The sequence below is a fragment of the Rhinatrema bivittatum genome, chromosome 5 (genome assembly GCF_901001135.1).
Source record: "Rhinatrema bivittatum chromosome 5, aRhiBiv1.1, whole genome shotgun sequence".
Classification (NCBI taxonomy): Eukaryota; Metazoa; Chordata; class Amphibia; order Gymnophiona; family Rhinatrematidae; genus Rhinatrema; species Rhinatrema bivittatum.
This window is the reverse complement of record NC_042619.1, coordinates 7,578,973-7,593,759: the sequence shown is the minus strand read 5'-3', so window position 1 is coordinate 7,593,759 and position 14,787 is coordinate 7,578,973. Positions and strand designations below refer to the sequence as shown.

Genomic DNA, 14,787 nt, shown 5'->3' with positions numbered 1-14,787 from the left:
ACAAGACTTGGTCTGAACCACTGCCACCAGCTGACATAAGCCAAGTTTGTAATGGCAGATCAGTTTCAGCTCTCAAAACCGAAGGAAGAGCGAGCCAAATACCTGGAATAGCTGCTGAGAAAGATCTGTTGGAGCAATGCCTTCCCACTGCAAAGGAGGTTATTAAAGGAACGGGTCTCCTCCATCAACGCCAGCTTCAGTCCAGCACCACCCCCATGTCATCTGCTGAATCCTCTTTCAAATCTGGGTAGCATCCCCGAGCAGCCGGGAAGAGCCTGGTAACATTGCAGCTCAGTAAACAAGAATTCCAGTTTCATGACCACGGGATCAGAGATCATGGTGGGGAACCACCCCCAAACATCCAGTGGCTTTCTCGGTTATCACCCGCGACCGCGATATTTTGGCCCATGTCCAGGAGACCTGGAATCTTGCCCCCTGGCCGGGACAGTTGTCGGCAGGACGTCCTGCACGGTTTAAGTGCTCCAGTGGGGGCTGCACACGGCAGCCATCCCTTCGCTGGTAAGGCTGCACCAGGAAAGGAGCCGAGCCCTGCAGTCCCAGTCAGTGACCTCGCTGCTAGTCCCAAGGTCACCGGTTCTGAGCCCATTTCCTGTTTGTCCCCTGAGGCGGGCGAGGGGTAGACGCAGCTCCCTTTATAGGCGCCAGGGTTTGCATGGCACGCGAACACAGCTGCAAGGCTGGATGGGGCGAGAGAGCCTAGACAGCCTCAGTCCCTGCTTCTGGGGGACTGGGAAAGCCCCTTCCTAGCAGTGGCAATGGGAGGAGGTTGCCTTGGGTGGTAGGTAGTACGTTAGTGCAGTGGTTACTAACGGAGGGGGATCTTGAATTTGGCGGGTTACAGGACCCGAGACGGCATGCGTTCATCAGAGGGAGATCAAGCCAAATGTCTTCGATTAGATGCTTGGAGAATTAGACCCAGGGGGTGCACTGGATGTGATTTACTAGGATTTCAGCCAGGTTTTTTTTATATTGTCCCACATAGGAGGCTCATGAATAAGCTGAGCAGCCTGGAGATAGCATTAAATGGAGGGATTACCAGTGAAACACCTCAGGGATAGCTCTTGGAGCTGCTTCTGTTAACAGCTTCATGAGCAATATTGTAGATGGATTAGTAGGGACGCTTAGTGAGTTTGCAGAGGACGTGAAGATCTGCAACTAAGTGAATGTTTCAGAGGGAGGAGACAGGAGGAGGAGCAATCTAAGGGGCCAATGCAATAGAGTGCACTCAGCCCAGCGCACTGTATAACCCGCAGTCGGACGTAGGTTAAATAGGCGCTAATCCACCTCCTAATGCAATAAGGGGATTAGCGCTCATTTAACACGCATCCGAGGCAGAGTGAATGAGTTAACGCTTATCACATGCAAATGCATGTTAATGAGCCTATTACTCATTCACTCCAAATGCAAAAAAGATAAATGTGCGCCTCAGACGTACATTTATCACTCAAATATTAACGCCTGCCTGGAGCAGGCATTAACAGCTGAGTGCATTGAAAAGAAGTACAGAAAAGCAGAAAAAACTGGATTTTCTGTACTTCTTTTTCAAAGTAAAAAAAATAAAATAAACTAACTCAGCAGACTGCCACGTTATGAAGACCCACGCCGGTAAACTGGGCCTCGGTTTTCATAACCTGCCGGTCTGCCAGAAATGAAAATGGCCGTCGGTCTTCATAACCGGCAGCCGCAACGGGTCGCGTTAGCAAGGAGGCGCTAAGGTCGTGCAAGCGACCCTAGCGCCTCCTTGCTAGCACCACCCCCTAATGTACATATTGCATGGCGCCATGCGTGCGTTAAGAAAGCGGGCGCTGAAAAGTCAACGCCCGCTTTCCGCGAAGATTATTGCATCGGCTCCTAAGGAAGCTGGAGGAATGGTTAAGGGCTTAGTGGCTAAGATTTATGATAATTACGATCTCATGTTAAGTGTTATTGCTATTGCTATTGTTAAGATCTTTAGTTCTCTGTAAACCAAGTTGATTTGATTTGTATCAAGAAAGTCGGTATAAAAAGCTCTAAATAAATAAATAAATAAATAACTTTCATGCCTAAGCATGCAGTCATGCATTTGGGGCACAAATATCCAGGGAAGCAGGACAGGAGGGAGGGGTGAGGGTGGTTTGAGAGATGAGTGCCAAGCAGGAGAGAAAGCACAGGTTGCACGTGATCGGATTTCGTGTCTGCAAGGTAACAGAACATAACAACACCAGACAGTGGTGGAAGTCAGAGGAATGCTAGGGTTGAAAAGGAGCGAGAGAGAGATGTCCCTGGTGAGCCCTCACCGGGAATCCTGTCCCGGTCTGGAGGCCGCGTCTCTGAAAGGACACGGACATCGTAGAGGCCGTGCAGAGCGTGCATAACGGAATGGCGCAGAGTCTGCACCGAAAGGCCTACGAGATGAGGTTTAAGAACTCTGCATACCCCAAAGGAGAGGAGAGAGCGATCAAGAATCCTCAGAGATATAAATAATGTGACAGAAGCAGGTACTTTTCAGTGGTGGAGCGGGTAAATGAAGGACGGTCCTTTACCCTTTCAAATAACACTAAAAGAGGCAGATTCAAAACAGATCAAAGAAAGGAGTTTGTCGCTCAGCGCGCTATCAAGCAGTGGGATCCATTGCCGGAGGACGTGGTCAAGGCGACAAGCATAGCGGGGTTTAAAAGAGGTTTGCACAAGTTCCTGGAGGAAAACGTCCTTTACACATTAATAGCCGTGCAGACAAAAAAAACCCACTGCTGTACCTGGAATTAGATCTGCCGGGCACTTGTGACCCGGAGCGGTCACTGCTAGAGACAGGATGCTGGGCTCAATGGACTCGGCATCTCCTATGTTCCTATGCTCTCCGCTTCAGAAAGAACACAGCCTGAGCTTTGAGGTCTAGTTCCTCTCTGCAGGAAGTGAGCGTCTGACAGCAGGAATTTAAGCAGCCAGTGGCAAGCATGCACAGAGGGGATGCTGGTTCCAGCTCAACACCCTGAGTGTTACTGGGAACCACTCCAGCCCTCTTACTGGTCTGTCCCCACTGGCCCAGGACGACATTTCCAGATCCCTTTTACTGTTTCCCACCCGCTGTCTCTTTTTGATTACCTGAAAATTAAAATGTGGGTTGGGTTTTTTTTTTAAAAACTTACGGCAAACAGGGATTGCCTGGGAATCTCTGTGTGGCCACAAATCCTCTGCCGTAGGAGCGGAGACACCGGGCGCTAGCCCCACTCACCAGAGTCGTTCCCGGCGCCGCCGCTCCCGCCTGCATCTCCGGCCCTTGCAGCTGGCCCTTCCGCAGACCCTCGCTCCATTCCTCCGGCAGCAGTTTCATTGGGGGGGGGAAGCGAAGCTGCCTCCTCAGCCAGCCCCCTGCCCGGTGCAGCCGGGAGCTTTACCAGGCTCGCGCCACGGCGGCAGCCGGCAAGGAAAGGCAGAAGCGCGCTCCGCAGAGGTCCCAGCAGGGCTGACAGGAGCCGGTTCTAGGGCACAGCTCCTCTCTACCTGAGGCCAGGTGAGCTGGCCCCGCCCCAGCTCCATCAATGCGTCGCCACAGCAACCCAGCTTTGTGAAACTGGAGCTGTCAGGCAGGAAAAGGAGAGAGAGAGAGAGGGAAGCCACAGCACTTTGCTTCTTAAAGGGACAGCTCCCCCCCCCCTCTCTCCCTCTCTCTCATTTGTCTGCATTAACTCCGGTCAAACCTTTTAGCATCTTCCTAGGGTTAGGCCAAGGCTGCCACCACTGCATGCAGCTCTCTCTCCTGCACATTCCTGGTGGATATTCCTGTTTGTGGCTCTGGAGGGCCGGAGTTGGTCAGCCCTGGGTTGGCTTCACCCGGACAGGCTGGTCCAGCCCCGCCGGGAAGCCCTGGCCTGCGTGGAACTGTCCCTCTGGTTTTCCCCACTGATGTCTGTCAGAACCACGGGTCCTCCGTGTACGCTGTGGGGAACATGAGAAGCTGGGAGCCCCCAGCTACGCTGGGGCTGCCCCCGGAGCACTCCCAGGTTACCTGCTGCCGTGTTCCAGGTAAGGTGAGGCCACGAGCGCCAGGCCCGGGGTCTGAGGTAGGGCAGTAAGTCCGAGCCATCATGAACGGGCTGAGCACTGCATCAAGGAACCCGCGGGCTCTGCTTTTCTTAGGGAAATCCAAGGGCGCCAGCAAAACCAGAACCGGATCCGGCCTGTTCAGGAGAGCTGGGAACTCCCTGCCTGTCCTGCAAAGTAACATTTGCAGGACAGGCAGGGGGTGTGGCGCTTGCTAAACACTTTTGAAATGCTAAAGGAGGCACAGAAGATAAAGTTTTGTTTTGGTTTTTTTCAATAAAATTAGCAGTGGAGAAGGAGCCCACCTTGGCAGGAGAATGAGTCGGGGCCACGTTCCTGTCCAATTAAAACAAGCAGGACTACAAGTTCCAGCATGCAGCGGGATGGGCGCGGCTCTGCCTCTCCCTGCTGCCCTAAGCTGAAGCAGCAGCCCCCTCCCCCAGGTCTGATTTTATTCAGAAGATCCATCGCGTGCAGCTGGGGTTCAGGACCATGCACGGCAAACCCAAGCCGCTCAGGGAGGGAGCCTTTGCCCTCCGGTGCATTCTGGTAACTGTAGTACTGATCTGTCTACAAACCCTGTGGCCTCCTCCTGCCAGCTGTGCACAGCTGTCTCCCAGCTGACGTGTGCAGGGTGCGCTCCAGCACCACGCCCCGCCCCGCCCCGCCTGAACAAGGCGCGCGCGCTGGCAGGAATGCAGGAAGTCTCTGCACAGGGAGCCCTCCCCAAACCGGTCCTGCACCAATGAATATGCATGACATCAATTTACATAGAATGGGTCCCCGACGTATGCAAATTAATCGCAGGCATAGTTTTTTTACTTTTTTTTTTTAATATTTACTCTTGATTAAGTTTTTTCATAATAATATACAAAGTATTAACTTTGTTAGTGAAAAATGGTGGATTACATCAAGAGAAATATTTCATTAAAAAATTATTTTCACGGTACATTTTCAAGTAATTTACACCCATTAGACCTCAAATATTAGAGGGGGGGTGGTGTATCTGCAGAACCAGGGGAGAACACAAAATAAGGGAGAATAAATCGCAGGCAGATTTTGTGTAGGTACTGGCTGTGGGGTCATCAGGACAGGACTGAGAAGCCTTTGCTTGCTGCTTACATCCAGCTCTCCTCAGGCTATCATCGTGCATAGCCTCTTTTCATACTCCAGGGGTGGCCAACTCAGGTCCTCAGCTGAGACAAACGGACCTGGTTTTCTGAATATGCCTGTGAATATGCATGAGATACATTTGCGTGGGCTGCCTCCCCTGTATGCAGATATATTTCATGCATAATCATTATGGATATCCTGAAAACCAGGCCTGTTTGTGGCTCTTAAGGACCAGAATTGGCCACCCTGGCCATACTCCTCATCTAATTCTCAGCCCTGCATGTAAAATTATCTGAATGTGCATTTAAAGGCCCAGCCTTACAGACACACAGGCAGCAGCAGCAGCCTCTGCTGCATTCAGTCTCATGAAAGACCACACGCCTGCGCCCCCTGCTGGCATCGGAGTCTAATTCTCCGCCCTGGGGAAAGGCGACCCCTCCGGGAGAGCTGCTAGGGCGATGCCTGTAACCTGAACATGCCAAGGTCTCTCATCCCTGCAGCTCAAGCGAAGGAGGTGATTGATGCAGCTGTGCATCTGGCCCCATCCAGCTCATCAATTAAGCCTTATTAGCATGGGGGGGTGGATGGGCTGCTGATTGCATAAAAGCGAAACCCCAGGGAGGTGTCACTGCTTCGTTTTTACCTTGTCCAGGACAGAGAGTGCAGCACTAGCATGGAAGGTTTTACCGCGTCCCCCTATAGTCTGTATCCAAGCTATGGGGGGCCTAATCAGAGGCATTACTACCCCAAGCCCAGGCAGCAGCAGCAGCAGCAGAGCTGGAGGCAAAGCAAAGGGGGCCCCTACGACTCCTGCACGGAGCCTGCCGACTACCTGGACCAGTACAAGCGCGCCCAGCTGAAGGCCATCCTGTCCCAGGTGAACCCCAACCTGACGCCACGGCTGCAGAAGGCCAACACCAGGGAGGTGGGGGTGCAGGTGAATCCCCGCGTGGACGTCAGCGTCCAGTGCTCCCTGGGAGCCCGCACCCTGAGCTGGCCCTCCCCGAGGGACGCCTGCCCCCAGCCGGTCAGTGCCCCCGGCTCTCCCGGCAAGCCTAGGCCGGCGGCTGCCGCGCTGGGCTCCCCGGGGGCAGGCGCTGGCGTCCGCTTCACCAGCCCCATTGCGGCCTTCTCGCCCATGTCGGACCGGCAGATCCTCTCCCTCCCCCCGGGGAGGAAGCGGGGGCCGCTGGTGGTTGTACCTCCCCAAGGGAAGGGGGCGCAGGAGCAAGCGAGTGCCCCGGAGAAGGGGCCCGAAGCGAGGGGCGAGGCCGGCGTGGCCCCGGCTGCGGAGAAGCTGGAGGAGGCCCCGGAGCACCAAGAACAGGCGGCAGCCCCGCAGGAAGGGGCCAAGTCGTCCAAGAGATCCACCTTCCAGGTGAGAGCAAGCGATTGTGCATTTAATTATTTAAAAAACCCTCCCTGGATATGACTTAAACAACTTTTCCTGTCTCTGGCTCAATGGTTCCCGTCAGGGCTTGTTCTTGAAGATTTTTTTTTTTTGCCCTGTGTCTTGTCTGTTTCCTTCCTGATGTTAGTGACATCTGGAATTGTACAAGAGAGAAGCCTCGGGTGAGAGCTGGAGCAGAGCCCGCCAGCTGTGTAACATTACAACATTCATAGGATGTGGCCTGTCTTCCTCTTACCACAGGCTGTGCTGCCCCAGGGACCCTGGCAGCTCCTGAGTTCTTAATGGCCAAGTGTGACCTGAACTGGTCTGTTAATGGTACTATGCATGCTCTCCGGTGTATGCCCCAGGTCCACAAGAAAAGGGCTCCCTGGAACCTCTCTGAGGGCCGATCCAAACATCCAGCCTGGGACACGTAGCGCCTTGCTGGCAGGGTCCCTGGCACCGAGGGAGGCGTCCCCAGAGCTGCTTATCAGCTTCTCTCTCTATCGCCCCTGAGTAAAAGCGCCCTGCGTGTGCCCCTGCTGTGAGTGCTGGGAATAGAGCTGAAGTCTGGGAGCCCAGATGTGATCTCTACCTGAGCAGGTGACATTCAGGAGCATGGCTGCAGTTGCAGGGGGCGTGTCTCTTCTTTGATGCTCTGCTTCTCAGGACAGTATGGCCAAGCAGCCCAAAGATCTGGCCGCTAACCTGTGACCGCAGGTCTGCTCCATAGACAGAATGGAGCCTTGCAGAGCAGCATTAGGTGAGAGGCAGGGACCCAGCATACTATAGACATCGCCCCTATGGCAGGCTGCAGTCAGCTCTGGCAGCATGCTTATCCATCGGGTAAGTCCATGCAGCACTAGAGCGCTCTCCTGGGATACGGGACTTCCCTTCTGCTACTTGTGCAGTGCTAACTCTCAGTCTGAGGCCCCTTCTGGATGTACAGAGTGAATATGCTGGAAGGATATCTGCAAACTCCGGCTGCAGTATGGAAACTGCACTTAAATTGCCAAAAATATCTGGAAAGACAGGCTAGGGGTGCCGAGAACTGGCTTTGAGGCTAAAGGCAGAGCCAAGGAGGGTGAACTCTCTTCCTCTAGGCTTTCAGGGACAAGTGGGGAAACTGCTGGCTTTCAAACAGCGTGAAAGCTGTGCAGGGTGAAGTGCATGCAGCAGGAGCAGCCGGGGCCGGGCCTGGAGAACGTTCTCCCTTCCTCATAGGGATTGCAAGGCTCTGGCTCCCTCTGCCAGCCTGGGAGCATCCTCTCCTCTCAGGAGCCCAGAACCATGGTCACAGGCGTTTCCTGCCCTTGCTGTCCTGAGTGGGTGAATATCCTAAGGGGAAGCGGCATCGGAGAGCCCTGCTCAGACTGGCCCCCTCTCTCTCTTGCAGTTCCTGGAGCAGAAATACGGCTACTTCCACTGTAAAGACTGTAAAAGCAGGTGGGAGAGCGCCTACGTGTGGTGCATTTCTGGGACAAGCAAGGTAAGCTCGTGCCCTACTCTTTATCTCATTTTCAGTAATCACAACTTCATTTGGGAGGCTAAGCAGACCAATAGCACATTTTTTGTTTTGGGAGGGATTTGGGGCATGGACACTCGTATTGTAGCACAGCTGTGTGACCGCTTTCACCATTTGTTTCTATTTGTGACCGTTAGATTAATTGCTGACCAGCTAGTCGTTCAGGGTGAAGGAGATACTGTAATCGGGTGTAGAAAGAAGTAAAGCCACCTGTCCAGGCTTCTAGGGAGCTGCCACCTTGCTCTCGAGTTCTGAAGATTGCGTCTACAGAAAGACATGGACGAGATGGTGGGAGAGCTACCAAAATGGCCTATGGCCTGCACTGCGAGACGATGCACACGTTCAGATATCTAGCAGGCTTTATCTTCCATAGAAGGAAAAGCTCCGGGACAAGTGGTGGTCGCGTGAAGCTGCAGTGAGGGAGAGTAAAAGGAACATGAGAACACATCACAGAGGGTGGTGGCAGCATGAATGCACGCGTGTGATAGACACAAGCTCCGGGACATGTGGTGGTCATGTGAAGCTGCAGTGAGGGAGAGTGGAAAGGAACATGAGAACACAGCATGGAGGGTGGTGGCAGCGTGAATGCACCTGAGGGGGGGAAGGCTCCAGACTGGCTGGGCCTAATGGTCCTCTGCTGCCGTCATTGATGCGAGTCTAGCCTTCCTCTTCTTCTCTAAGGTGACCCCTCACTTCTATCCTGGGCTTCTCGAGAGTACCAAAGGGCAAATGAAGGTAAATCCTAAAATGTCAGTCAAGCTCACCACTTTCTCTGCTCCTCTTGGGTGTGAGTGCTGCTTGCAGTTGGTATTGACTCGTCCTATTGTAAGACTCCCTCTAAGTCTGACTCTTAGAAACCTGTCTGACGCCTTTAAGCACCTCAAATGTGTGACTCTAAGTCGTACAAGTCCTCTGCCTGCTCCGATTCAGGTCTTTCTCAATGGTCCTGTTCTTGGAGCGCTTATTTTCCCATTGATTCAGAAATGGGAGGTAATTGCCTGTGGTATTGGACTTGGTGGTGACTTTTTTGTTTTTATCATATCCTGCATTTTATGTTGAAGGATTGCACAAGAAAGTGTGCAGCCTTGATCACTCATCCCAGTCTCAAAATGGGCCAAGCCTAGTATCCAGGAGCCTCTTACAGCCTGATTCACTCAAGCTTTTCTGCCCTGCCCATGGCAGGGGGAGTTTAGTGAATCAGCCCTCTAATGCTGGGGCAGTTGTACATGACTTACCTTTCTCCTCTGCTCCCCTCATTAGGGACCGATGCACTAATGTGAGGGTTAAGTGTGTGCTGAACCTCAGAGCAGCTCAGCTTAATACACAGGGTTAAATTGTAACTCCCAATGCAGTAAGCTAATGCACTGGGACTTAACTCAGGTTTGTGCATGCAATTAACATGCCTACAACATTTAAAACTCAGGAGCAGGGGAGTCTGCATGATTTATGTGCACAGCTTTGTGCATATTGATGCTTAGAAAACATGCTTTGTGTGCATAAATCCAGAGAACAGGTTCTGGGGCTAGAGCACTAGTTTCTGCCATTTTTAAAGACAAATGGTCCAAACTGCTTGCTGCATCCGTGGGTAACACTTGTGTGCATGTGCACAGAACTGCAGGTAAAACTGCTCCCCACTTAGCTCCTTATTGCACAGATTTCATTGAGGTGACTTGGCAGCTTCGTGTATCTAAAGGGCTTGTTGGCAATTTACTGAGGAATGGTTCTCTTCTAGCCTGTTAGGATGCTTAATACCATAAGTTCAGGGTCTCTAACTTTAATAGTACTAAACAGATTGCCACACATTTGCCACCTGTGCTGGTGCTGGCACTACTCCCATCCTTCTGTGGTACACGGGGCACCATACCTTAAGCATTCAATGGATGCCCTGCATGCTGCTGGAAATAGGGGGTAGTGCCATCGTCATGGAGCTGTCTAACAAGAGGATACAGGCCTGTGATAGAAGATGACCCTTAACACAGCGTTTTATGTTGCTCTTTTTAGGTTTACTTTAAACAGCTCTGTCGCAGATGCCAGAAGATGTACAATCCTTACCGTGTGGAAGCAATCCAGTGCCAGGTAAGCATAGTGCTCTCCAGCTATGTAAGCTCCTTGTAGGCAGGAAGCACTGGCTGTGGATTCAGCTGGGGTGGATCCTTGGAAGCAGGAACATGGGTCACCCATGTCACTGAACTTACAGGCTGGACATCTACCCTGGACTCCATATGTGGCCACATGCAGAGCTGCCAATTAATCTTTGGTGCATACTGAGCCAGTCTGCTTTCCATAATTTATACTTGCACAACTTGCTAGTGTGCTTAGAGATGCATTGCTAGCTCTCTTCAAGCCACTACATAGCAGTGCCTCCTGCATTTATATAAAACACACATGGCAGTATTTTAGCTCGTACATATCTGCCATGTATGATCAGACTGGGTACCAGTGCACTGACTAGCAGTGCCTCCTGCATTATATAACACACACTGCAGTATTTTAGCTCGTACATATCTGCCATGTATGATCAGACTGGGTACCAGTGCACTGACTAGCAGTGCCTCCTGCATTATATAAAACACACATGGCAGTATTTTAGCTCGTACATATCTGCCATGTATGATCAGACTGGGTACCAGTGCACTGACTAGCAGTGCCTCCTGCATTATATAACACACACTGCAGTATTTTAGCTTGTACAAATAGAAACATAGAAATGACGGCAGAAGAAGACCAAATGGCCCATCTAGTCTGCCCAGCAAGCTACGCACTTTATCCATTTTTTCCCCTCTTTTTTCTCTCCCACCTGTTACTATTGGCTTCCAGTATCCTCCAGCCCTAATTCCCCTCCACCCCACCACCAATTTAGAGAGCAGCGCCATATCTGCATCCAAGTGAACGTCCAGCTCAATTAGGGGTAGCAATTGCTGTAACAAGCAGGCCACACCCTTACCCCATACTCTTACCCACCCCTGTTTTTATTTTGTTTTTTGTTTTTTTAATTTGGAGATAGCAGCCCTCCATCCTTCCGCTCCGTGAAGGTGGAACACCAACTACTGGCCACTGGCATCCCACTCCGTGAATGCCGCTGTGGCTACTGCCGCTCCGTGCAGTGTTTTGCTCCCTCCACTTTATTCACGCCCTCTAGACTTGATGGATCCACAGTGTTTATCCCACGCCCCTTTGAAGTCATTCACAGTTTTAGACTTTACCACTTCCTCCAGAAGGGCATTCCAGGCATCCACCACCCTTTCCGTGAAGAAATACTTCCTGACATTGGTTCTTAGTCTTCCTCCCTGGAGCCTCAGCTCATGACCTCTGGTTCTGCTGATTTTTTTCTGACTGAAAAGGTTTGTCGTCTTTGGATCATTAAAACCTTTCAAGTATCTGAAAGTCTGTATCATATCACCCCTGCTCCTCCTTTCCTCCAGGGAGTACATATTTAGATTCTTCAATCTCTCCTCGTATGACATCCGATGAAGACCATCCACCTTCCTGGTTGCCCTTCTCTGTACCGCTTCCATCTTGTCCTTGTCTCTTTGTAGATACAGTCTCCAGAACTGAACACAGTACTCCAGGTGAGGCCTCACCAAGGACCTGTACAAGGGGATAATCACTTCCCTTTTCTTACTCGATATTCCTCTATGCAGCCCAGCATTCTTCTGGCTTTTGCTATCGCCTTGTCGCATTGTTTCGCAGACTTCATATTGTTAGACACTATCACCCCAAGGTCTCTCTCCTGCTCCATGCACATCAGTCCTTCTCCCCCTATCGAATACAGTTCATTTGGATTTCCACTCCCCATATGCATGACTCTGCACTTCTTGGCATTGAATCTCAGCTGCCATAATCTTCGACCACTCTTCCAGCTTCCTTAAATCCCTTCTCATTCTCTCCACTCCTTCCAGCGTGTCCACTCTGTTGCAGATCTTAGTGTCATCCGCAAAAAGACAAACCTTACTTTCTATCCCGTCCGCAATGTCGCTCACAAAGATATTGAACAGGACCGGTCCCAACACCGATCCTTGCGGTACACCACTTAAAACCGCTCTCTCTTCAGAGAGAGCTCCATTTACCATCACACATTGTCTTCTGTCCATCAACCAGTTTGCAATCCAGGTCACTACCTCGGCACTCACTCCTAAGCTTCTCATTTTATTCACCAGTCTCCTGTGCGGAACCGTATCAAAAGCTTTGCTGAAATCCAAGTAGATGACATCGAGCGCTCTTCCTTGATCCAATTCCTTGGTTACCCAGTCAAAAAAAGTCAATCAGATTTGTCTGACAGGATCTTCCCCTGGTGAATCCATGCTGCCTCTGGTCCAGCAATTCTCCAGACTGTAGATAGTTCACTATTCTCTCTTTCAGCAGCGACTCCATTAATTTTCCCACCACCGAGGTGAGGCTAACCAGCCTGTAGTTTTCAGCCTCCTCTCTGTTCCCACTCTTGTGAAGCGGAACCACCACCGCTCTTCTCCAATCACTCGGCACCACTCCCGTTTCTAGGGATCTATTGAACAGGTCACACAGCGGACCCGCCAGCACATCTCTGAGCTCCCTCAGTATCCTGGGATGAACCTCATCCGGTCTGCCAGACTGGGTACCAGTGCACTGACTAGCAGTGCCTCCTGCATTATATAAAACACACACGGCAGTATTTTAGCTCGTACATATCTGCCATGTGTGCACTATCATTCCACTTCTGTTGGTGTGGGAAACAGATGAGACCCCCAGAAGATGGACTGGGGATCAGGGTTCAGATCCGGTTTCTCCACTCTGTCCTGGTGAGTCACTTCACCTGCTGCCTCAGGTCCCTGGGCAGGGCCATGTTTATCTAGCAGATCGCCTGGGTTTAGGGTGCTATAAATAGTCTCTTAAATCACTGCAGTACTTGGCCTGAAAGGGTAGGGAGTTAACAGGTGTTAAGATCCTTTTGTCTAGAGAGATACTGCTCACTTGTTATGGAGAACTAGATGTGTAAAGCTTTTTTCCTTCCCCCCAGACTTGCTCAAAGACGCGCTGTACCTGCCCGCAGAAGAAAAGGCACATTGACTTGAAGAGACCCCATCGCCAGGAGCTGTGTGGCCGCTGCAAGGACAAGAAGCTCTCCTGCGACAATACGTACAGCTTTAAATACATCATGTGACGAGTGACCCAGTCACCATACTGACATGCACGGTTCTGGGGGAGGGGGAGGGGTCTTCAGGCTTCTGAGATTGGATTTTGGCTTTTGACCTGGCATTGAACATGGATTAAAGAATTTTTGTATTGCTTTTTTTGTAAAACTGTAGCATACTTGTGCACTTTGTATATAAACTAAAACTTTGAGACTACCGGAGGTTGCTGCCTAGTTATTGACGCTTGCAAGGTTGGCTAGAAGTCACTAACTTTCCTGTAAGTGAACTGGTAGAGGTCGCCTAAGATGGGAACTCATAAGACCAGTATCTCCCCCTCCACAGGTGAAATTCCTGGTCTCACGCTGTACACTGGGCAGTTAGGATCTGTCACTGCTCTACAACGTCGTCCTCTTGGGTAGAGACCAAAGGTGCATAGGAGATGGATCCATGATTTTCCCCACCCCGAAGGAAACCTTACTTGCACTCAGGCACAGCTTGGCTCTCTGCGTTTCACCCAGGAACTGACGCTCGAATCTCTGGATCAGTTTCATGCAGCACCAACACAAGGGAAATAGCCATTAGATACGATGCTTTTCTGTGCACAGCAGCCATCGCTCACTGGCCCCATGGTGGTCCCACTGCTGGCTTCTCCACTTTCCAGAGGTGGTAGCCCTGCTGCAGGGACGGTGGCCATGTGCTGTGATGGGGGAGCACTGGTGCCAGATGAGAAACTATCAGCAAGCAGGATTAATGGAGAAAGAAGGGCATGCAAGATAAAAACCAGAACTCTCACCTAAGCAAAGATCTCTGCTGAGAACTCTTGGCCAGAGATGGAAAGGGTTTTTTGGCAGTTATTAGAATATGTAACTTTACAATCATTTTACATTATCTGTAAAGTGCCCTGTTCTGTAGCTTCAATAAGATTTGATACTCTTACAGGCTGCTACAGTACAGTGCACACTGCTAATTCACCATTGGACGCGTGTTTTCCCTTACCCCTTATTCAGTAAGGGGCAGAAAACATGCATCCAACCCACCGAACCTAATAGTGCCCTCAATATGCAAATGCATCTTGATGGCCCTATTAGGTATTCCCGCACGATTCAGAAAACAAAATGTGCAACCAAGCTGCACATTTTGCTTTCAGAAATTAGCACCGACCCAAAGGTAGGCATTAATTTCTTCGGGCACCGGGAAAGTGCACACAAGCAGTAAAAACTTCTTGTAGCTAATCACAAAGCTGTTATAACATCCAGCAGTACTCGTGCTGATTGCCTACCGGACAGCCCCTACTACCTAAATATGCATCTAGCCTTCCAAAGACTGCTACCCAAACCTGTCCTTGGGACTCCACACACAGTCAGGGTTTCAGGATATCCATACAGAATATGCATGAGGCATCTGTATCTCCTGGAGACTTGGTATATGCAATCTTACACATTCATTGCAGATATCCTTGACTCTAACAGTGTGGATTTATAATGCCTTTAAAGCAGTGGGGCTATGCTAAACAGATGGTGTTGCAGGCTCCATCTGCATCTTGCTATCTCCTGTCATGCAGCCTCACTGCCTAGCACAGGGCTGGAGAACCACAAATGGGCCAGGGTTTC

General features: G+C 51.0%; 2 protein-coding genes across 3 annotated transcripts in view; both read left to right on the top strand.

Moving 5' to 3' along the window:
- Positions 1–14,787, top strand: part of RRM1 (ribonucleotide reductase catalytic subunit M1) — a 241,352-nt gene that overhangs the window by 40,943 nt on the left and 185,622 nt on the right. The gene's annotated exons all lie outside the window — the stretch shown is intronic.
- Positions 5,777–13,393, top strand: LOC115091762 (zygote arrest protein 1-like). Of its 2 annotated transcripts, XM_029601949.1 has the most exons (4): positions 5,777–6,532; positions 7,941–8,033; positions 10,071–10,145; positions 13,063–13,393. In XM_029601949.1, exons 1-4 carry the CDS (start codon positions 5,828–5,830, stop codon positions 13,204–13,206), a joined length of 1,017 nt encoding a protein of 338 aa, XP_029457809.1. In that variant the 5' UTR covers positions 5,777–5,827; the 3' UTR covers positions 13,207–13,393. The 2 variants fall into 2 exon arrangements, with proteins under 2 accessions (XP_029457809.1, XP_029457810.1); XM_029601950.1 differs by lacking the exon at positions 7,941–8,033.